At 37.0% G+C, this 25,713-nt stretch overlaps 1 protein-coding gene and 1 pseudogene across 1 annotated transcript; one reads left to right on the top strand and one right to left on the bottom strand.

The window, feature by feature from the left end:
* Positions 1-1,942: 1,942 nt before the first annotated feature.
* Positions 1,943-16,074, top strand: LOC117296000 (annotated as a pseudogene).
* A 7,474-nt stretch (positions 16,075-23,548) lies between these two features.
* LOC117295601 lies at positions 23,549-24,145 on the bottom strand. The gene has a single exon (XM_033778299.1). The coding sequence runs from the start codon at positions 24,143-24,145 to the stop codon at positions 23,549-23,551; it is 597 nt and encodes a 198-aa protein (XP_033634190.1).
* Positions 24,146-25,713: the final 1,568 nt, after the last annotated feature.

Here is a 25,713-nt window from a genome sequence, read left to right as displayed (position 1 = left end):
GTAAACATCGAACAAGCCCCTACTAATGCATATTCATTAAAAAAGCTTAGACTCCACCTCTGCCTTCTTAAACCCGCCTCCAAGTCGATGAGTCATAACTTTGTTTTTAAGAAGAAAAAAATACATATGCATGAGGAGATAATGACCGCGTCATATGACGTATTTGCTGCGCGTGCGCGCATTCCTTTGCGGTTACAGCGGCTACGTGGAATGATGATTGGCTAACGTAGGTCGGTTTGGATGTTAAATATTCATGAGTCTACTATTTTCCCGCCAGTTTTTCTAACGTTTTCGTTGATGAGTTCACAGGGAAACTTTTAAAATTCGGGCCACCACGAACGCATTTTGACCGCGCGCGGGCGCCCTGTTTCTCGCCAAGTTTACATAAATCGCGCGTTGTTTACACAAAGACTTCAACGCGCAAGGTCAAACCGGATGTCGCACTACGTATCTCTCGGGTTCCTACGTGAGCTGGCGGCACAAAGTCACGTGCTGACGGCAACGCACAGAAAATGTACAGGGGAGATAGGCAATGGCGGCCCCCATGCCAGAACCCGCGAATGTACGCGCGGCCGATCTATATAGTTATTTTATTCTATATGTATGGTTCGACTTGATTGACGTACGTAAAAAGTATACGCGCCTTTCAAACATGACGCACGCAGTTTTGTATGCTCATCAGCAAAATTGTGCGTTCACATTTGCTGCATTTTTTGGTTCGATGACACATAAAAAAGACTGCACAATCATGCAAATAGCCGTACAATTGCGTACAAAATTTGCATAAACATGGATGCGCCCACACGGCTTCAAAACTTTAGTGCGTGTATAACGGGGTGTTAGCGCTCTAGTCAATATAGCTCTATGGTAGTAGTACACTATCCAGAATCAAACACCATAGTCTTGGGCCAAAGCTATGGTGGCCCTGAAGGGACACAGCCAGTCGTGAATATTTTTTGCGACGTTGTGAATATTTTTGCGACGTCGTGAATATTTTTGCGACGTCGTGAATATTTTTGCGGCGTCGTGAATATTTTTGTGAATTTATTCACGACAAGTCGCGAATTTTGTCATGACTAGTCGCGAATATTTTCACGATGTCGTGAATATTTCTGCGACTAGTCGCGAATATTTTCACGACGTCGTGAATAATTCTGCAACTAGTCGCAAATATTTTTTGCGTAACTTAAAGGGTTTTATATAACACCCAAGCAGATCCTTGCCATTTGATTGGAGGATTGTCCGTCACGTGATAGCAAATAAAAGTACCATTGCACGCTGAGTCACTCGCCGTGCTTTTTCGTTCCATCCGAAAAGTACCATTGCACGCTGGCAGCGTGCCAGCGTGCAGTGGTACTTTTCGGATGGAACGAAAAAGCTGAGTAAAAACATCACTGCGTGCGCGTGTCTTGGTAACGCAGCAGGTGTTATTACTGCAAGAAGGCATAGTAAAATTACTAGCATTCGGCTTCTACAGTTGAAATTGTTTGTTTTGAAAGTTGTTTCTTTCAATCAAAATGACAAAGTTCTACTTGGATGTTATATAAAACAAATAATGAATGTTTTTCATTCGTGCAATGGTGCGAATATGTTCATTCGTTGAAAGCTGGAATGTTCCATTCAACTCGGCTCCGCCTCGTTGAATAGTATACACATAATGAATGTTTATGAGTGCAATGGTGCGAATATGTTCATGAGTTGAAAGATGGAATGTTCTTTCAATAAAAATGACAAAGATCTACTTGGATGTTATATAAAACAAATAATGAATGTTTTTCATTCGTGCAATGGTGCGAATATGTTCATTCGTTGAAAGCTGGAATGTTCCATTCAATGTTCCATTGAATAGAACATTCCATCTTTCAACTCATGAACATATTTGCACCATTGCACTCATAAACATTCATTATGTGTATACCATCTTTCAACTCATGAACATATTCGCACCATTGCACTCATAAACATTCATTTAATATGTGTATACTATCGTTCTGTGCATGATGGGATAGCATGCTACACGCGGCGCTGTACATACACACGTGTATGATCGATCTTTGGTGCCACATCACTTTAGTAAATTACCGTGGATCGGCTGATGGGCAGGGGAACGTTGACCAACTTAGAAGAACCTTTTGGCATTGAAAGATATGGTGTATTTACCAAGAAGTGTCTTGTTTCTGTTGGTAAGTAGTTTCTATTTTAATTAAAATGTTAAGTTCTAATCTAACGTTAGGACTCGGGAGTAACGCAGCTTTCCTACCTCCATGCTCTATGCATGGAGGATTCGTGGAGGTACACATATAGACAAACCATGCATGCTATGATTCTATGGTACAGTCCAGCTAGTTATTTATAACAGAGATATGATCAGGAGTAACGTGAGGCCATGTTGGTTTTAATAAAAAATGGTTTGTATTTCAAAGTTACGGCCTGAGGTGTATGTTTTGCTCAGACGGTAGAGTTTGTGAGAGTTAATAATTTTTTTATATTTTACATTATTTTATTAATTATTATTCGAGATGAAATTGGGCTTTCTTTTTTTCTTTTCTTTTTCTGCTTTTATCAATATTGGGGAGACTGTGCCTTAACCATGGCCTAGTGCCACCATGTTAACGTTATTGCTGATTCACAAATTGAACATTGAACAAATTGAACATTGTTAGTTAGCAAACAATGAAAAAGTTGTCCTAACCTAACTTTACATTTTGCCATACAACCTGTCTATGAATATGATGGCATTGTTAATTTTTTTAACACTAAGAATAGAATTTCAGAAATTATTGTAGCACCAAATGGAGTCGTCAACTGTATATTAAAAACCTTCATTTATTTTGTTTGTTTTTTATGTAGGTTTTATGTATTGTGTGCATTTGTCCACCATGTCCACATCTTGTAGAAGCTGTCTTGCCAGACTACACTCCTGCTCTTGATGGGTTAAGGCCAATGGAAACAGATGGAAGTATCCTTGCAGATAGAATAGGTTATCACTTGTATACATCCCTGTTTGAAAGATACCTATTAAATAAATGCATACCTAGGCCTAATATAGCGCTCAAGTCCATCACACAGTTACACTCAGGGCGCTTGAATACTTATTATCCATGGTCATCGGGCACTATTCCTGATACTTTTTGAACTCCCTGAGGACTACACAAACCTGACTGTCCATTAGGCACTCAGGGGTTAATATCTCAACCATTGCAGTTCCCATTTATACACTTTGGTGAAGAGGAGCAAATTATGGTAAATTGTCTTGCTTGAGGACACAAGCATAATGTCACTGCCAAAAACTGTGCTAGTTTTTCATTTGTGTGTTCACATGTACAGGTTAAGGCTTTTAAATGGAGGTATAGGTTTGGCCGTCATCTTACACTTCTTATCAGCATGTTAGTAATAGTAGGCCTAACATAGAAGTATAGAAATTGTGGCATTACCCGTGTCTATTATGGCATGGATTTCAACATAGTGCAAAATCCCAAATGGCCACCATACAGGTGTATGCACAAATTTCAACATCAAATTTCAGGTTCTTCATGCTCTGAAGATTTGAAAAATGATATTTATAATCTCCAAAGAATTGGATAAAATATACATGTATGTAAAATATGTAGTGAACCATGGCTGCATCAGGTGCTTTTTGTGGGCCAAATGCACGTACTTGGGGTCGTTCAAAGTTTTCACCATTTTACAGGTCGTACAGAGAACTACTTTTGAAGCCCCCCCCCCCCCTCCATTCCCCAAAGTAGTACTTATCAACATGTTTCTTTCAAAATTGATGCACACTATTTTACAAACCTTCGAAGTCATGCATGGGCTCTCATGCCCCTTCCCCCTTTACTCTTTGTATGACAGTTCAAATGTCAAAAACCTTGGACGGCCCCTTACTTGTAAGTTGTGTGCACCATGTTTAGGTGATTGTATGCATAATTGTACCACATTAGCCTCCACATAAGCAATGAAGTGAATAAACTGTACACATAACTGTAAATTTATACAGACTGAATTACAAGGCAGTGGATCTTGTTGTGGTTATCGAGCCATGTGGCAGCGTCTGTTGAGAGATCATCACCTACATGTGAAACGGTGAGTGTTATCAATATATAGATTTTTGTTTTATAAGTGTGAGATAAAAATATGTGTTCTGTTTTTCCCTTAAAGGGCCTATGAAATAAGAATTTAAAGACTTGAAACAACTCTGTATTCATTCTGACAAAAAAAATTCAACTTTTCATTGCTGAATTGGGGTGTTTTGACACTTTTTCTGAATTTTGTGTTTACAAATTAACATTTGCACATTCATGAGCAAATCTGTAATGCAAAGCTACAATATCATGGTTGGTTTGTGCACAAACAATTGCTTGGGCACATTTGTAGATTTTGATTTTGATTATTTTCTTCATATAACAACTCCACTTTTTTGGGTACTGTCTTGTTATTGAGTGTTTAGAATTGTAAGAACATGTTGAGGTGACATGCACCTATTTCTTTGGCAAAGCTGAAATTGTTGGTACCCCACTGTGTTTGTCTACCATTTTTATGTTGGATCCACCCACTTTCAAATGTTTTGATGAAATGTTTGAAGTGTGTTCGGTTTTGGCTGAGTGAATTTGCCATTGCTTGTTCAACATGTGGTACAAATAACAGTGTGTCTAATTTTGACTTAAATCGATATAGAGACACAGTTCGTCAACTTTTACTGGTGCTTGATCCAGATGGTGTGATGTCTCGTAAAAAGTGCCGATTGAGAAGAAGGGTGTATGTTAACAAAGGACCCCACTATCTTGTACACGTTGATGGCTATGACAAGTTGAAACCTTATGGGTTTGCCATCCATGGAGCAATTGATGGGTAATTATCAGTTTATCATTTATAAAATTCACATTTCGTTTGTATCTGTGAATGCATGGGCGCTCATAGCAAAATTGTATGATTTATGAGTCAGACTCAAGTCAAACTTAAATTTAATTTTTCATGACTCAAGTCATTATGACAAGTTAATCTCACTCAAACTCAACCAGCGTGACTCAGAGCTCAACCACAATTCTGTCAAACCACTTCAGTTGAGGTACATGCACCCATAGTTATTCCACTGGATTTAGGAACGATATCTAGGTTCTATCACTCGCACCTATTATCCCATGAACACATACGGGAGAGGTGACCTGTACCCAGCTTTGAGACTTAAATTTTGATGGCTGGATTACAATTTTGGTCTGTAATGTTACAAGTTTGTGTTTAAAGACAAAGATGTACCACCCATCTTTTGTTTTAATTGCTGATCATTTCATTGTAATTGGGCTGAACAATTTTTTTTAAACTTATTTTTGTTTCAGTTTTTCCAGACGAATTTTGTGGTTAGAGGTAGGACCAACCAACAATGATCCTGGAGTAGTTGCTAAATACTATGTGGATTACATTCAACAAATAAAAGGTAACAACACAACACGCATTTATGCCTCTCCCCCACCCCACTTAACCAAAAAAGCTTGTAAATTAACAATAAAATAAAATTGGTAATAACTGGCTCTAACTAAATAGTATTACTCATCAATCTCTTTCGGTTGGAAGCCTTGGCGCCCTGGGAGAATACACTTTGTACAACTCCAGGCTGCAATTTCATCGTTCCTGGATATTCAAACACACAACCACCTCTATACTCGTAGCATTCCTCTAAATCATGGTAGGAGAGATGATGAAGGGATCATGGTGATAAGTATGATGATGCAATATTTATCTTTCACTTGTATTTTGAACATTTCTCATTGCAGGGGTACCACACATTATCCGAACAGATCGTGGGACTGAGAACACTCTAATTGAAGATATTCAAATTGCCTTTCGTTACCATGATGGTGATGAACATTCTGGCCTCAAGAGCTTTGTATGGAAAATCTACTTCAAATCAAGTGAGTGAAATTAAACAAAGGTTTTTTTGAACAGGGGTGTTTTGTTTTTATTTATTTATTAGCTATTTCGTAGCGAAGCGCAGCGAAACAGCTCTTGTTTTTGTTAAAGTTTTTTTAGCTGTTTCGTAGCGAAGCGCAGCGAAACAGCTCTTGTTTTTGTTAAAGTTTTTTTTATTATTAGCTGTTTCGTAGCGAAGCGCAGCGAAACAGCTCTTGTTTTTGTTAAAGTTTTTTTTATTATTAGCTGTTTCGTAGCGAAGCGCAGCGAAACAGCTCTTGTTTTTGTTAAAGTTTTTTTAGCTGTTTCGTAGCGAAGCGCAGCGAAACAGCTCTTGTTTTTGTTAAAGTTTTTTTAGCTGTTTCGTAGCGAAGCGCAGCGAAACAGCTCTTGTTTTTGTTAAAGTTTTTTTTATTATTTTTTTTTTTTTTTTTTTTTTATTTGTCTGTTTCAGTACTCGCAATTTTTTGCATAGTTCCCAAAGAGCAATTGCAATGAAACTTTCAGGGATTGAAGGTTATGGTGCATTAATGATCCTAAAGCAAGGATGTCATGATGACCTCATCACTGGTCACGTGACGTCATCTTAAAGGTGTTTTTTGTTAAATGTTTGAAAATCTATATCAAATCAGCCAAACGAGACCGTAGGTTTCTGTTTGCGGGATGTGGTAGGGATAAATTAGGTCTTCATTTTGTTTTGTGTGCGTGACCTCACATGACCTCTACTTCCGGTTGAAACCGGCAAAAAACGGAAGTGCCCTGTAACTCAAAAGTGGTAAAAGTTATGAAGTTGCTTTCCAAGGACGTAAGTGTCTAGCAAGGGTGGGCAGTTAAAAAAAAATATTGATGACGTCACAAATTGCAACAGCGCCCTCTAGCGGCAGGTTGAAAACTCGTCAAAATGGACTTTTTGAAGATGTGTGTGGTGAAGTTTTTTGTAATAACTTCAAATTTTACACACACGTTAACTGTCAGGCAGCCATCATATGTGTGAAGTTTCAGATCAATGACGTCATCGGGGATCACGTGACGCGGCCTTAAAGGGGCACTTTTTGAAGTCGTATATCTCTCGAAGTAATGACGCCATTTTGTTGAAACTTTGTAGATTGTTAGATATTGGCAGGTTCTCGTGAATCGTGAAATGACGTCATGTTGACGTCATCACAAGATTTTTTAAGATTTTTTCTATTTTTGCACCTTTAATTTTTTTTTTTATTTGTCTGTTTCAGTACTCGCAATTTTTTGCATAGTTCCCAAACAGCAATTGCAATGAAACTTTCAGGGATTGAAGGTTATGTAGCAATAATGATCCTAAAGCAAGGATGTCATGATGACGTCATCACTGGTCACGTGACGTCATCTTAAAGGTGTTTTATGTTAAATGTTTGAAAATCTATATCAAATCAGCCAAACGAGACCGTAGGTTTCTGTTTGCGGGATGTGGTAGGGATAAATTAGGTCTTCATTTTGTTTCGTGTGCGTGACCTCACATGACCTCTACTTCCGGTTGAAACGGGCAAAAAACGGAAGTGTCCTGTAACTCAAAAGGGGTAAAAGTTATGAAGTTGCTTTCCAAGGACGTTAGTGTCTAGCAAGGGTGGGCAGTTCAAAAAAAGTATTGATGACGTCACAAATTGCAATAGCGCCCTCTAGCGGCAGGTTGAAAACTTGTCAAAATGGACTTTTTGAAGATGTGTGTGGTGAAGTTTTTTGTAATCACTTCAAATTTTACACACACGTTAACTGTCAGGCAGCCATCATATGTGTGAAATTTCAGATCAATGACGTCATCGGGGGTCACGTGACGCGGCCTTAAAGGTGCACTTTTTGAACTAATATTACTCCCTAAGTGATTATGCGATCATGTTGAAACTTAGTAAGTTGTTGGATATTGACAAGTTCTTTTGAAATGTGAAATGACGTCATGATGACGTCATCACATGATTTTTTATGATTTTTTCCATTTGTGCACCTTTAATTTTTTTTTTTTTTTATTTGTCTGTTTCAGTACTCGCAATTTTTTGCATAGTTCCCAAACAGCAATTGCAATGAAACTTTCAGGGATTGAAGGTTATGTAGCAACAATGATCCTAAAGCAAGGATGTCATGATGACGTCATCACTGGTCACGTGACGTCATCTTAAAGGTGTTTTATGTTAAATGTTTGAAAATCCAGATCAAATCAGCCAAACGAGACCGTAGGTTTCTGTTTGCGGGATGTGGTAGGGATAAATTAGGTCTTCATTTTGTTTTGTGTGCGTGACCTCACATGACCTCTACTTCCGGTTGAAACGGGCAAAAAACGGAAGTGCCCTGTAACTCAAAAGTGGTAAAAGTTATGAAGTTGCTTTCCAAGGACGTAAGTGTCTAGCAAGGGTGGGCAGTTCAAAAACATTATTGATGACGTCACAAATTGCAACAGCGCCCTCTAGCGGCAGGTTGAAAACTCGTCAAAATGGACTTTTTGAAGATGTGTGTGGTGAAGTTTTTTGTAATCACTTCAAATTTTACACACACGTTAACTGTCAGGCAGCCATCATATGTGTGAAGTTTCAGATCAATGACGTCATCGGGGGTCACGTGAAGCGGCCTTAAATGTGCACTTTTTGAACTAATATAACTCCCTAATTAACTATGCGATCATGTTGAAACTTGGTAGGTTGTTAGATATTGGCAAGCTTCCGTGAATTGTGAAATGACGTCATGATAACGTCATCACACGATTTTTTATGATTATTTCTATTTTTGCACCTTTAACACATAAATTGCTATCCGAACATGGTATAATTCAAATTATTTTTTTAAATAGCCTGGATTAGTCATAACTGCTGTAAAAAAAATGAATAAATTTCAAATTAAGTGGAACAAAATTTAAAATTTTCTTAACGAAACAGCCTCTGCATTTGTGCACAAATGCAATTATGTCTAGTTTATTATTTTTTTTTTTTTATTTTTTTTTTTTATTTGTCTGTTTCAGTACTCGCAATTTTTTGCATAGTTCCCAAAGAGCAATTGCAATGAAACTTTCAGGGATTGAAGGTTATGGTGCATTAATGATCCTAAAGCAAGGATGTCATGATGACCTCATCACTGGTCACGTGACGTCATCTTAAAGGTGTTTTTTGTTAAATGTTTGAAAATCTATATCAAATCAGCCAAACGAGACCATAGGTTTCTGTTTGCGGGATGTGGTAGGGATAAATTAGGTCTTCATTTTGTTTTGTGTGCGTGACCTCACATGACCTCTACTTCCGGTTGAAACCGGCAAAAAACGGAAGTGCCCTGTAACTCAAAAGTGGTACAAGTTATGAAGTTGCTTTCCAAGGACGTAAGTGTCTAGCAAGGGTGGGCAGTTCAAAAAAAATATTGATGACGTCACAAATTGTAACAGCGCCCTCTAGCGGCAGGTTGAAAACTCGTCAAAATGGACTTTTTGAAGATGTGTGTGGTGAAGTTTTTTGTAATAACTTCAAATTTTACACACACGTTAACTGTCAGGCAGCCATCATATGTGTGAAGTTTCAGATCAATGACGTCATCGGGGATCACGTGACGCGGCCTTAAAGGGGCACTTTTTGAAGTCGTATAACTCTCGAAGTAATGACGCGATTTTGTTGAAACTTTGTAGATTGTTAGATATTGGCAGGTTCTCGTGAATCGTGAAATGACGTCATGTTGACGTCATCACAAGATTTTTTAAGATTTTTTCTATTTTTGCACCTTTAACACATAAATTGCTATCCGAACATGGTATAATCCAAATTATTTTTTTAAATAGCCTGGATGGGTCATGACTGCTGTAAAAAAATGAATAAAAATTTCAAATTCAGTTGACAAAATTTAAAATGTCATTAACGAAACAGCTCTGCATTTGTGCACAAATGCAATTATGTCTAGTTTTTTTTTTTTATTTGTCTGTTTCAGTACTCGCAATTTTTTGCATAGTTCCCAAGGAGCAATTGCAATGAAACTTTCAGGGATTGAAGGTTATGGTGCAATAATGATCCTAAAGCAAGGACGTCATGATGACCTCATCACTGGTCACGTGACGTCATCTTAAAGGTGTTTTTTGTTAAATGTTTGAAAATCTATATCAAATCAGCCAAATGAGACCGTAGGTTTCTGTTTGCGGGATATGGTAGGGATAAATTAGGTCTTTGTTTTGTTTTGTGTGCGTGACCTCACATGACCTCTACTTCCGGTTGAAACCGGCAAAAAACGGAAGTGCCCTGTAACTCAAAAGTGGTAAAAGTTATGAAGTTGCTTTCCAAGGACGTAAGTGTCTAGCAAGGGTGGGCAGTTCAAAAAAAATATTGATGACGTCACAAATTGCAACAGCGCCCTCTAGCGGCAGGTTGAAAACTCGTCAAAATGGACTTTTTGAAGATGTGTGTGGTGAAGTTTTTTGTAATCACTTCAAATTTTACACACACGTTAACTGTCAGGCAGCCATCATATGTGTGAAGTTTCAGATCAATGACGTAATCGGGGGTCACGTGACGCGGCCTTAAAGGTGCACTTTTTGAACTAATATAACTCCCTAAGTGATTATGCGATCATGTTGAAACTTGGTAAGTTGTTGGGTATTGACAAGTTCTTTACAAATGTGAAATGACGTCATGATGACGTCATCAAATGATTTTTTATGATTTTTTCCATTTTTGCACCTTTAATTTTTTATTTTTTATTTGTCTGATTCAGTACTCGCAATTTTTTGCATAGTTCCCAAGGAGCAATTGCAATGAAACTTTCAGGGATTGAAGGTTATGGTGTAATAATGATCCTAAAGCAAGGATGTCATGATGACCTCATCACTGGTCACGTGACGTCATCTTAAAGGTGTTTTTTGTTAAATGTTTGAAAATCTATATCAAATCAGCCAAATGAGACCGTAGGTTTCTGTTTGCGGGATATGGTAGGGATAAATTAGGTCTTCGTTTTGTTTTGTGTGCGTGACCTCACATGACCTCTACTTCCGGTTGAAACCGGCAAAAAACGGAAGTGCCCTGTAACTCAAAAGTGGTAAAAGTTATGAAGTTGCTTTCCAAGGACGTAAGTGTCTAGCAAGGGTGGGCAGTTCAAAAAAAATATTGATGACGTCACAAATTGTAACAGCGCCCTCTAGCGGCAGGTTGAAAACTCGTCAAAATGGACTTTTTGAAGATGTGTGTGGTGAAGTTTTTTTGTAATAACTTCAAATTTTACACACACGTTAACTGTCAGGCAGCCATCATATGTGTGAAGTTTCAGATCAATGACGTCATCGGGGATCACGTGACGCGGCCTTAAAGGGGCACTTTTTGAACTAATATAACTCCCTAAGTGATTATGCGATCATGTTGAAACTTGGTAAGTTGTTGGGTATTGACAAGTTCTTTACAAATGTGAAATGACGTCATGATGACGTCATCAAATGATTTTTTATGATTTTTTCCATTTTTGCACCTTTAATTTTTTTTTTATTTGTCTGATTCAGTACTCGCAATTTTTTGCATAGTTCCCAAGGAGCAATTGCAATGAAACTTTCAGGGATTGAAGGTTATGGTGTAATAATGATCCTAAAGCAAGGATGTCATGATGACCTCATCACTGGTCACGTGACGTCATCTTAAAGGTGTTTTTTGTTAAATGTTTGAAAATCTATATCAAATCAGCCAAACGAGACCGTAGGTTTCTGTTTGCGGGATGTGGTAGGGATAAATTAGGTCTTCATTTTGTTTCGTGTGCGTGACCTCACATGACCTCTACTTCCGGTTGAAACCGGCAAAAAACGGAAGTGCCCTGTAACTCAAAAGTGGTAAAAGTTATGAAGTTGCTTTCCAAGGACGTAAGTGTCTAGCAAGGGTGGGCAGTTCAAAAAAAATATTGATGACGTCACAAATTGCAACAGCGCCCTCTAGCGGCAGGTTGAAAACTCGTCAAAATGGACTTTTTGAAGATGTGTGTGGTGAAGTTTTTTGTAATCACTTCAAATTTTACACACACGTTAACTGTCAGGCAGCCATCATATGTGTGAAGTTTCAGATCAATGACGTCATCGGGGATCACGTGACGCGGCCTTAAAGGGGCACTTGTTGAAGTCGTATAACTCTCGAAGTAATGACGCGATTTTGTTGAAACTTTGTAGATTGTTAGATATTGGCAGGTTCTCGTGAATTGTGAAATGACGTCATGTTGACGTCATCACAAGATTTTTTATGATTTTTTTCTATTTTTGCACCTTTAACACATAAATTGCTATCCGAACATGGTATAATCCAAATTATTTTTTGAAATAGCCTGGATTGGTCATGACTGCTGTAAAAAAATGAATAAATTTCAAATTCAGTTGACAAAATTTAAAATGTCATTAATGAAACAGCTCTGCATTTGTGCACAAATGCAATTATGTCTAGTTTATTTATTATTTTGAAGGGTGGTTATTTACTTTGTGCTAAATGTTTGACGCATCACATTTTAAAAAATTGTGTGCAGATGAAATTACATAATATTAGATAATACCGAGGCTGCTTAAAAGCTAGCAATACAAAATATCAGAACATTTAAAGTAAAAAATAAGATAATATATTTAATTTTTTTGTTTTAAATGAATTCGCCAAGAGGATAGAACGATGGTGGGGCAGCATGAGAACTGGTTCGATGAACTACTGGTTGAATACCTTCAAGGACATGGTCGATACTGGAGCTTATGACAACTCTTGCCCGTTGCAAAAGTAAGCTTCATTTTTAAAATTAGAAAACCAATAAAATATTTATAATTAATGCTTGATTAAAGACTATGGACACTTTTAGTCTTCTCACTTGCTGCATCTCATCATATGCACAAAATAACAATCCTGTGAAAATTTTAGCTCAATCGGTTGTCGAAGTTGCAAGATAATAATGAAAGAAAAAAGACCTTGTCATACGAAGTTGTGTGCATTTATCAGATGCTTGATTTCGAGACCTCAGGGCCCATTAAAAGTAATGTTTTTATTGTTTTTTCAATGCAATTCTTTACAATGCATCATTTTGTCCCATTTAACCTTTGTTAAAATTTTCATTCTGGCATTTTCAAGGATATTTTGGTGCCTTTACAGATTGTATGCTACTACGAATTTTTTGCAAAAGTGTGAATGTCATGTCAGGCAGAACCCTCATTGCAACTGGTTTGTAACCAAAAAGGGACGTCATTTAGTTTTATTGCACTTAAAAGGCTTACAAAGTAGCACAAAATAAGTTCCTAAGAAACATTCACATCATGGGAACTTTAATGCTACATGAATACATCTTTCCCCAAAGCCATGGTGATTAAATTGTGATTGTGATCCTTTCATCACTTCCTATATGTCTGAATGTTTAACATGTTCAATTTTCAGGGAGTGTATAAGGTTTTGCTTCACAAGGTTATTAAGAGCTTCATCGTACTGCACGCTTATGGAATGAACATCATATTCGATATTGCAAGAACTCCGAAGGGCCCCATGGAAAACCAGACACAATGTTCTTTCTTCCGCAACTATATGGTATACTATGATGAGTACTTTTTGAATCAATAACATTACTAACTTGTAGTTTTACTCATAGCCAATTAAAGTGTGAAGAGTCTGTGAGCTAATGACATAAAACAATTGTTTAAATTTCATTTCATTTCATTTATTAATTCTGGTTGTGAAGCCAAGGATTCTCAGAAAAGTGAACTTAATCACTTAGCCAGGTACGGACTCAAAACCCAAATCTCATAATAGTGCCCCCAGCGGTACTCAAACCCGGGACCCTAGAGGTGGAAGCCGGCAAAGACACTAGGCCATCTCGCCAACCCAAATGCAAGATTAGTAATAACACATTTATATAGCGCCAATATTCTTGAAAAAAAAATCTCTAAAAGGCACTTTACAAAAATATTCAGGAGCCAGTGGCAGGTCCAATGCAAGTATTAACTCTTTGTCTTTCCTTTGTAGTCCTTGTACATACCCATTCAAATTATCTAATGCTTGTGTTATCTCAAAATACAAAATATTTCCAATCTATCTAAACTACCACCATCCCCAAGCATACATTTCAATCATCCTGAAATATGTCAATGTGGCAATGTTGCTTTTATTGTTTTCGGAGGGTATTTCAAGACACAAGAACACTTTACACTGATTCTTTACGGGCAAAAATGATCCCAATAAAAAATATGAGAAAAGAAAATTCAATTTTTACTTTGAAAAAAAAGGGATAAAAAGAGGAAAGATGTATAGCCCGTGTTTGGGCCAATTTAAAAAATTTAATTTCATGAGCCAACACATTTTTAATGATGTAATGAAACAAATATTCATTTCAATGTTTATAGGCGAGAAGCATAAATAAAATGTTTTTTTAAACACTCTCATTTGCAAAACTAATTCCTATTGGCCAGCAAACACTACTTGTGTTTGCGCTCGTCGATTATTCTTCAGATTTTGAAGGTCTTGTGTTTGAAATGTGTGTTTTTTCAATTATGTAGTGAATTACATATAGCTCTCTAACCGACGGTAAAAAATCATTGTTATTTTATAGTACCATTACATAGAGTTTTTGTAATAGGCTCAACAATTAGGTGAACATTACTGTCAAAAGAGGGTTTCCTTTTATTTGCACCACCCTGTAAAATCACTTTAAATTTGTTCCATTTTATATTCTTTTAGCATTTTTGTCATATTCTTTTAAGGTACCCACGAATACAAACATGAAGTGTCAGTTGCTGACATTCGTGATGTAAATGAAGAGTTCTGCACACCAGTAAGTGAACATGGATGCTCTGAAGAGTTTCTACAAATTGTTGAAGAAATCATGACTGAAGAAGGATTTACTCTGCCACAAACCAATGAAGAAGCTGTGCTGCTATTTTCTCAACTGAGGGATATTATTGTTGACATGTAGCTGTGTTCTGTAACATGTTATAATGTATTATTAAAACATATATTGAGAGTGCTTGTGTATGGGTCACCTGCTGACATGGCTTGATTCTCTCTGTGACGTCATCCTCACACAATAATACTCATACTTTATTCCATACAACAATTTTTCTGGGAAGGGGTCTGTCGAAGGAATATATCAGTACATGTAATAACAAAAGTTATCTTTGCCAACTGATTTTCTGTGTAATAATTGTAAGGTGTTAAAAAACACATCACCACTTAGTAATTCACCAAACCTTTAAATACCTGATCATGTACATGAAGATGTTCAATATTCATGCTCTCAGGCAAGTCACACGTACTCTAATCCGAAACATGTTCTGTAAGATCCATTTTAACTAAATGTTTGTTGTTGACATTTAGTCCTAGCAATGGTGACCATGGCCGCATGTACACAAAATAATAAATACTGGATGACACTGATGAACGACTTTGTTTTGACTTTATATCCATCACATGCAACTGCTCATTTTGAAGAATTAAACGTAATGTAATCACCTCACAGTTTACAATAACAGCAAACGAGTGTTAAACAATTTTATCCAACACATTTTTAAACTGGCTTTTATTGTGACTAGTTAACTTATGATGTAAATTGCAAGATTTTTTGTAGTTAGATTCAATATGAAGTTTGTTAAAATGATTGGGTTTGGCAAAATAGATAGGAGGTAACATTTTTTTTGCAATGTTAATTAGTTACACTATCTTCAAGCAAACTTGAATACTGGATCCTGATTTGTCAGTCCATAGTAATGGCAGTGTGATATTATGCATAGTCTCATGGTCTGCACAGCACTTAGCGTATCAGATGTACGTGTCTCTCCTCCGACACACAATGCATGTACGTACCGTTATAATTGCTGAAGGTCGTGTACACCGGGTGATTGCTCTATCTTCACCAGTTCACTCGGTGTCAAGTATTATGTTCAATATTTACTTGAAGATCCGGTCTTGTGATGTATGTGGTGCACAGACGCACTGAATTATTCTATTTAATATCCAATGACCAACATCATGATTGCCTCTTATTTATTCATTTAAAGACACTATGAAAAAATAAAAATGATGGCAAAACATTTAGATATCGACTGACATTGATTTCAGTAGGTTGATAAAGGTTGTTTTAATCCTCTCATGACAGAAGTACTCTTGATCAGCACATTGACATCCCTACCCTGGTAAAGGTGAATTGCTTTGCCATTCAAATAGTACACTTTCTTCTTTTAATAAAAATGCTATTACTTCATGCTCCCTGAATGTATTTTTAATTTTTCTGTGTGATCTGTTGAATAATTGTGCAAGGCTATCTAAATGACTAGCCTCAGTTTCATTTAACAAAATTTGTTTACCTCGCTTTCAATGTAATGTATGACTGACTCTAGACTTGAGGAGTCGAAATCGGGGAGCCATCAGTTCGCGCGAGAGCAGTGATCTCGCGAGAGCACTAACTCGGCGCGTGGGGCCGATTTAACGACTTGTCCACAAGTCTAGACTGACTCATGAATAAAGCCCTTGATACAGTCAATGCCTGTATTAATATCTACTGAACACCAGTACTTGTATTTCTTATCACTATAAGGAGCACCATTAGCCATGTTTGGTAAAATTTGGGGGGAGGGATATACATGACCATTTCGGTCATTCGAAGAATGACAGTTTTATTCATTATTTATTATTATTTATTCGGCCAAGATTTCAACAAACAGTACAAGATACAATATTCCTGTACTAAAGAAATATAACAGTATAAGAAACAACGAATGTAAACTTATGACACCTAGAACAATTGTAAACCAATGACTGAATGAGACAGAGCACTGGCAATCAAGCAAGACAATTATAAAAACAGACAGGACAAGCCCAATAAAAGTGAACCCAACCACTGGTGACTCGAAAGCCTATCAATCCAATATTAAAATGGGAGTAGAATCTTTAACAAACATTTAAAAACAGTAAAGATAAACTTTGGAAAATACTAAATATGAAGAACAAAATAAATATTTTAATGTTACAAAAAACCTTTTTACATGAAGCAAGAATATTAGGAAGTGCACATTTGAGTTTAAAAAAGCTGACCTAAAAACAATGTACAAATGAGGAAATAAAAATATAGAAATTATGAAAAGGGCTAATCTTTATCAACAGATAAATTAATAACAATTTGGAAAAAAACCTCTACAGGTTCTGGAAGTGCTGACACGGGTATCCTTTAAAACAATTGTATGAATCGAGGGTCAGTGAGTTGTTTTGATGTGCATTGAATTTCACATGATTGAATATATGTTGGTCTAAACATGTGCTCATGATTAAGTTGAATCATAAAAAGTAATTTCTTCATAGTTATAGACAAATAAACCATGTAATTTCCATGCAAGACGCTTGTTTGCATGTTCCTATGTATACGTAGAAGGGTCACAGAGTTGTTTTTGTAAATGCACTACTCGTATTCATGCTTTTTTTTTAAAGAGTAACCAAAACAACATTGTAAAAAACAAATTTCACTATTAATATTTTATACACAAAAACTGCATCTTTAATGTATGCACTATTCAAGTCGAACGTAACACATTCCTGTTGATTGTGTATGCACAGTAGACTTTTGTTAATACAAACCTGTCCAAACCTAACCATAATGTCTGTTAATACAAACAGTTTTTATTAAGAGGAACATTATTTCCATTCATTCTGCACATAAAGCAAAGTTAGAGCCAAGGCACAAACAGTGTTTGTAATTAACAACAGTTGGCTTTCCAGGGGTCGATTTCACAAAGAGTTGGGACTAGTCCTAACTTAGGACTAGTCCTAGGAGATATACAAATTGCATGGATAGTCCTAAGTTAGGACGAGTAACTGGTCCTAACTAGAGATAAGACTAGTCCTAACTGATTTGTGAAATCCACCCTGGTTGGTAAATCGTTACAATCTTTAAAGACAGTGGACACTATTGGTAATTGTCAAAGACCAGTCTACTCACTTGGTGTATCTCAAGATGCATAAAATTACAAACCTGTGAAAATTTGAGCTTGATTAGTCATCGGAGTTGCGAGATAACTATGGCAGGAAAAAAAAACCTTGTCACATGAAGTTGTGCGCTTTCAGATGCTTGATTTCGAGACCTCAAATTCTTAACTAGAGGTATAGAAATCAAATTCGGTGAAAATTATTTCTTTCTTGAAAACTACTCCACTTCAGAGGGAGCCATTTCTCACAATGTTTTATACTACCAACCTCTCCCCATAACTCGTTATTAAGTAAGGTTTTATGCTAATAAATATTTTGAGTAATTACCAATAGTGTCCAATGCCTTTAAGTACATATCTTTTTTTTTTTTTAATTACATAACTTCAATGATTGAGGCAAGTATTGATACAGGCTACATAATATATACTGGGATTGTGAGGAAACCCTTGGCATGTAGTGAGTGCACTGTTGAAAGATATTAATATTATACAGGCAAGAAATATGAAATGCTGTTACTGTTTACAAAAACACTAATCATCATTTCAATTTTGTTTTATTTCAATAAACAAATTTGAAATGCCTGGTATAAAAATATATGGCTATATGCCTCTTACGAAGGTATGGTTTATATCAAAAGCTAATGTCACCACCTCTACTAGTTTGGTAATATGTCTAAAAGTTTTAATAAAGCTTTTAAGCTTTATTAAAATATAAAAAAAAAAACACACACATACTATAAAACACTTGAAAATCTTTGGCACCGAGCATTCTTTGGTAAATCGTGAGTATGGAACCATTTGTTTTATCCAGTCCCCATCTTCTGACATCACTTCTCGCTTCGATAAATTAAGTTTTATGTTTTAAAAGTTTTTATAAAGCTTAAACATTGAAAAACCAAATAAAACACTTGAAAATCTTTGGCACCGAGCATTCTTTGGTAAATCATGATTATGGAACCATCTTGTGAGATAACTTCACGCTTTGTTTAATCAAGTTTTATGTCTAAGGCCCGTTTCTGGGGCAAATATTTCCGAAGCCTCATAACTTAAAGACAGTGGACACTTTTGGTAATTGTCAAAGACTTGTCTTATCGCTTCTTGTATCTCAAAATGCATTAAATAACAAACCTGGGAAAAATTGAGCTAAAAGGTCGTCAAAGTTGCGAGATAATGAAAGAAAAAACACCCTTGTCACACGAAGTTGTGTGCTTTCAAATGCCTGATTTCGAGACCTCAAATTCTAAACTTGAGGTCTTGAAATCAAATTCGTGGAAAATTACTTCTTTCCCGAAAACTACTTGACTTCAGAGGGAGCCGTTTCGTACAATGTTTTATACTACAAACCTCGCCCATTACTCGTTACAAAGTAAGGTTTTATGCTTTTTATTATTTTGAGTAACTAACCAATAGTGTCCACTGCCTTTAAATCTTGCAAGACGCAAGATGCAAGACGCACGAATTCTCTGTCACCGTATCTTGACTGCACAGCGTTAACACGCAAACGCAACACAAGATTTGCGCGTCGTGCGTCTTGTGTACACACGGCAGACTGTGAGAGTACAAATTCAAATGGGAATTCATTATTGTTGGGAGCTGCATTATTTCATGAAAATGACGGATTTGTGAAGAAAATATGACGATAAAAACCCACCCCAGAAAAATATATGCTGCCATGAAATGTGAATGTGTTGAAATAAGTGAGTTCTTGCAGGTAATGTTTAAGTTATGAAGCTTTAAAAATTGTGCGCCCCAGAAATGGACCCTGATATCCAAGACAGAAGTAAGGCTGCCAGGGCCATCCTAACATAAGCTTTTTTTTAGTGATGGGAACAATTTATACCTGGCCAAATCCTTTGGCAGCATGGATTGCCACACATATTGAATCCCTGAATGCATGTTGATGCGACTGGAAAACAATGGCAATCCTGATTATCCATTGTCAATAGTTGAATAAAGCAGTCGTGCTTGAATATTACCTGGGGCTTGGCTGGCCATCCAGTGACTGGTGGCTTTCTGGATCCTGTCATAAAAAAAACAGGAAGTCTGCAAATGATGTAGGCAGGTCGTGTTGGCCACACTCGACAGAGTCTACAAACAAAAAGAGATTTTGTTTGTACTGTTAGTTGTCACAAGTGCCTCTGATTCTTTGAAACAAGTTTCTAGATTGCAAAAACTTGAGTATTTTTGCTTCACATAGTATGTGTGCAAATTGCACCTTTAAAGCTTTCAGAAGTTTTTGTTGATTTAATTAGTTTAGAAGAGGGCAGTATTTTGGAGGAGGGCATTTTTTATGAGTGAATAAACAGTTAACTAAGGTTTAAAACAATGGTGAAAGATTTCCCTTGAAATATTATTCCATAAAATGCTTATTTTTGGAGAAAACATTAAAACAATTATCAATTCTCGATTTCGAGAATAACAAATTTATTATAAACACATGTCATGACACGGCGAAACGTGCGGAACAAGTGTGGGTTTTCCCTTTTTTGTTATTTTTTTATACACAAAGTGTGGCCTTTGGACAACTGTTTACCGATGTGCGATTGCTTTAAAGGCTTCCAATAATCATCTCTGACTGATATTTTGCTCAACAAGATGCCAGATGGCCATTTAACGTTTTTCTGAAGAGTGAAACTAAGTGCCAACGCCAACGGCTTTGAAAAACATTACTAACGCTATAAGTTGTGACCTGAAAAAAATTGTCTTCCGGTTCAAACCGGATGTTTTAATTTTATATTTGAAAAAAATCATAACATCTGAACCATACATTGGATTTTTTCAATCTATGCATCATCTGAAAGGTCTTAATAGACTTATCACGTGCTATACAATATGCGACCCTGTTTGACCTTGACTTCCAGTTAAAGTTGGAAATTGATATATAATGTTTGAAAAAATAAAAAAATCCTAAACCACATGATTTGATTTTTATCATCTATACGTCAAAAGAAAGAACTCAAAAGACATCACCAACGCAACCAAGTGTGACCTCATTTGACAGTACCTTCCGGTTCAAAACGGAAGTTGAAACTTTATATTTGAAAAAATCATAACTTCTAAACCAAATATTGGATTTTTACAACCCATCCATCATTTAAAAGGTCTTAATAAACTTATCACGCGCTACATAAAAAGTAACCCCTATTTGACCTTTTATCCGATGCAAACCGGAAGTTGGTGTTTAATTTGTAAAAAATCATAACTCCTTAACCAGTCATTGGATTGATGAGGTAAAATGTTGTCACCAATTCATTCACTCACTCACCACGAACACCTTGTTTTTGTAGTAAACAAAAACTGTACATGTACCTCTAGTTTTATACTTAGTTCTAACTCTGCAATTTGGTATTTGGTATTTTTGTTCCATGTCATTTTTCTTCATTTTCTTTTAAACATTGTCTTTTATTCTGACTAAGTATTAAAAATGTGTTCTTTTTATATTATGATTAATGTTACTATTATTATAGACACATTGGGGTGTAGGGGTTGGGGGGGGACTTCCTAGTTACAAATAAAACGAATAAAAACATTTTAAAAACAGCAGCCGATTTCACGAAACGCCTAGGATTAATCCTAACTCGAGTTAGAACGAGTAACCCGTCCTAACTTAGAATGCGTCCAACGTATTTGGATACGGAACTGAACCCGTCTAGTCGGGTCCTAGATGAATCCTAAGGCCGTGTCTGAAACGACGACTTCGGCTACAGCTAGCCTACGTCTAGATCAGCGCGTCTACCAGTTGAAGAATAGCAGACGCGCGCGATAGCCGTGCTGTAGCCGAAGTCGCCGTTTCGGACACGGCCTATAGTTAGGAAGAGTTTGGTTGACTTTCATCCAATCAGGAAGAAGAGGCATTACCGTCAATGTGACCACAAAATGGCAGCCCACTACATTTTCCATGTGTGCTGTAAGTTTTAAAGTCAATTTAATATCTACAAACATCGTACTTTTAAACAGGAATTCCGACAAAATATTAGCAGTTTTCAAATAAAGACATATTCAAGAAACCATGGATCAAGTAAGATGGCGTGAAAACATCAATATAATTGTTGAAAATAGTACCATTCTCGGCCGATGTTTTGTGACATGAATTTAACGTTGCGACTGATTATTATTATTATTATTAGCTGTTCCGACGTCGTTAGCTGTTCCGACGTAGTGGTCGGAACAGCTATTGAAATCGTCAAGATTTTTATTTGTTATTATTAGCTGTTCCGACTTGTTGTTGTTGTTGTTGTTGTTGTTGTTGTTGTTGTTGTTGTTGTTGTTGTTGTTGTTGTTGTTGTTTTGTTTACCTTATGAAATTTGTTAGTACGAAAAACACAATTTTAAAACTGTGACGTCATCACGTGATCATTTATGGTAATTAGAAGCTTTAATGAGTTTTTCTTTGCAGCACTATATCTCAAGAAGTGAACGGCCGAATTCAAAGTTTTTTTCAGTAATAGACTCCTTAGGCATGATAGATTTGCATTGGGTAACCGTGACCCCGATTTGACCTCTACTTCCGGGTCAACCGGAAGTGGGACCATATCTCAAGAGTTACACATTCGATTTAATTTTTTTCTTCAGTTATAGACACCTTAGGCATTAAATTTTGTTGGGGAAAATCCGTGACCCCATTTTGACCTCTTCTTCCTGGTCAACCGGAAGTAGGACCATTTGTCAAGAACTACACAACCGATTTTCAAACTTTTTCAGTTATAGACTACTTAGACCTTAAATATTAACTTTGAAAACCCTGACCCCATGTGGACCTTTTCTTCCGGGTCAACCTGAAGTGGGACCTTATTTCAAGAACTACACAACCGATTTTCAATTTTGTTTCAGTTATTAACTCCTTTGACATTCGACATTCGCATTGGCTAGCCGTGACCCCATGTTGACCTTTACTTCCGGGTCAACCGGAAGTGGGACCAGATCTCAAGAACTACACAACCGATTTTCAATCTTTTTCAGTTTTAGACTCCTTAGGCATTAAAAATAAATTTTGAAAAACCGTGACCCCAACTTGACCTCTACTTCCGGCTCAACCGGAAGTGTGACCATATTCTTCAGAACTATACAACTGATTGTCAAACTTTTTTCAGTTACAGACTCCTTGGTAATTTTAGCACATAATCCAAGCAAAAGAACACGGAACAGCTCTGTGTTTGTGCACAAACACCTAATGTCTAGTTATTATTATTATTTTTTTTTTTTTCCACATTCTCAAACTTCACATTTCAACTCAAAATTAATCACTAAACATCAATTTCAATGTGAAAAGAGTTAGATTTTGCTCCTTCAATGAAAAAAACCACGACTTTGTTGACTACTTGACTGCCGTTGTGGACAAAATATTTCACTATAGGTATGGGGTTATGACGTTGTCCAACCAAGGCATGACCGTAGCATTTGGAGACATTAAATTCCATTTGCCATTTGGATGCCCAGTTCTGTAATCTGTGTATGTCTTTCTGTAGCTCTTCTGTACTTTCAGTTAGTGAGGTCATCTCTCGGTAGACGACGCAGTCATCTGCGAGCATTCTAACCCGGGAAGTTAAAGACTTAGGAAGATCATTTAAGTATAAGATGAATTTATAAGAGATGACCCATGATTGTACCTTGTGGTACTCCTGATGTAACACAGGTGGGCGGATGACTCTCCATCTATAAAAAATAAAACAACTTGTTGTGTGCGAGTGGTGAGGAAGCATTCAATCCATTTCAGTAGGGAACCTTGGATGTACCCACTTGCTGACATTTTCTTAAGAGTCCCTAGTGGGGTACTTTGTCGATTATTATGAGATCCATCTGGCTTTTGGAGTCGTAGGCATCTTGTGATATCATCTTTAACATTAACAAGTTGGGTTTCACATGATCTTTCCTTACGAAAACGATGTTGTTCATGTGATTGGATATGATGACTTTAAGATGCAACATTATATGAGAGTGAATTTGCTCAAGAGTTTTACAACAAATAGATGTTAGTGGTATGGGTCGGTAATTCGCAGGTTTGAATGGTCGCCCTTTGTGAGTACGGGTGTGACGTTTGCTCCTCTCCAGTCGGTAGGAAGTGTTCCACCATCCAAGGATTTCTGGTAAAGTTTTTGAAATCGGTGCTATGCTGTTTGAGTATTCCTTCAGTACTCTTGCTGGAATACCATCCGGGCCGGAGGCTTTCTGTAATTTTTCAACGCCTTCTACATTATTTTGAATTTTTTCAACAGGAGGGGCTGCAGATAAATCGTGGTTTGGGATGTTGCTGAGATCCTCCTTGGTGAAGCCAGAGTTGAATTGCTGATTCAGCACTGTGGCTTTCTGTCTAGGTTCTCTAACTAATCCAGTTGGGGTAGAGAGAGTATTGATTCCCATGGCTGTCCCAGTGGGCACGTGACGTTTTAAAGACGTCTTTTTACGGTCGTATTCTAGTCGCTTGTTTTACAGTGGTCGTGACCGAAAAACGACGTCTTTGAGAAGTCTTTCTCCAAATTCGGAACTTGTTTCTTTTCTCTAAAATCACTAAAAAAACACGACGTCTTAAATGCTGTCACTTTACGGTCGTTATCCAGTCTTATGTACTACTGGTGGTCGTGGTCATAAAACGACTTCTTCAAGACGTCTTTCTTCCCACCGAAAATTAATCACAACCGGCTAAAAAAACAGGCCATATTTATGACGTCGTTTTGCGGTCTTTATCTGGTCATATGTACTACTGGTGGTCGTGGTCAAAAAACGACTTCTTCAAGACGTCTTTCTTCCCCGAAACTCAACATCACCCGCTAAACAAAACACGCCTTTTACGACGTGTTTTTACGGTCGTTATCTAGTCGTGTGGACTACTGGTGATCGTGGTCAAAAAAAAACTTCTTCAAGACGTCTTTCTTCCCACCCGAAAACTCATCCCCACCTTCCAAAAAAACACGACGTATAAATGACGTCGTTTTGCTGTATTTATCTAGTCGTGCGAACTACTGGCTGTGATAAAAACAAAACTACTTTAATTAAGACGTCTTTCTTCCCACCCGAAAACTCATCCCCATCCCCCCCTCCAAAAAAAACCCAAGTACAACAACACGACGTCTTTACGATGTCATCTTATGTTTGGTGTTTAGTTGACTGTGTAATGTAGTGCCCATGTGGTAAAAAAGATCTCTTCAAGATGTCTTTTTTCCCATTTTTTCCACCCGCCAAAAGAACTAACTAACAACAGCGACATCTAATGTATACAACGGCGATTACGGTATATATCTAATTGTTTTTTTTACTGCAGTCTTTCATGTCTGAGTAACGGGGAAAAAGGGCTTCTGAATGACGTAAGAACAGGCTGTTACCACCTGATAAATATACACAGACACAAGGATTTGTTGTTGTAGTGAACTCTGCCAAGAGTTAATTTATTCCATACTCTGAATTCAGTGGTAAAACGCCAATTAATAATAAGGGACTTCCCTTTATTTAATTCCATCCAGTGATATCCACTCATAAAGAAGTATACCAATTCCAATTATTAATACACTTTGCGGCCAATCTGCAAATGTTCCCAATTCCTCACTTTGCGAACGGTAAATTTCCAATCCGCAAAGGTTCCCACTTCTCAGCGATTTGCCAAAGAAGGTACCAGACCATTTACAATTATTATAATTATAAATGCACTCATTGACTGGAGAAACTCAGGGTCAATGAGGTTCCCACTTCCAGCGAGTTGCCAAGAAGGTACCAATTTAATTTACTTCTTTATATCATAGAGGAAGGACAGAGCCCTACCTCTATGTTTATATACAATCACATCATTTTATTACCACCATATTTATCCATGTCAATTCGCATAATTTAATTTACCACTTTCCTCACAGGCTTCCATGCCTATTAGCTTGTTTATAGGAAAAACCTAAACTTACCGCCGAAGCAAATTTTGCTATAAAAATTTGCCCAAACACCCC

This window comes from Asterias rubens, chromosome 10, assembly GCF_902459465.1.
Source record: "Asterias rubens chromosome 10, eAstRub1.3, whole genome shotgun sequence".
Lineage (NCBI taxonomy): Eukaryota > Metazoa > Echinodermata > Asteroidea > Forcipulatida > Asteriidae > Asterias > Asterias rubens.
The sequence above is the reverse complement of the archived record's forward strand: the minus strand, read 5'-3'. Positions and strand labels throughout refer to the sequence as shown.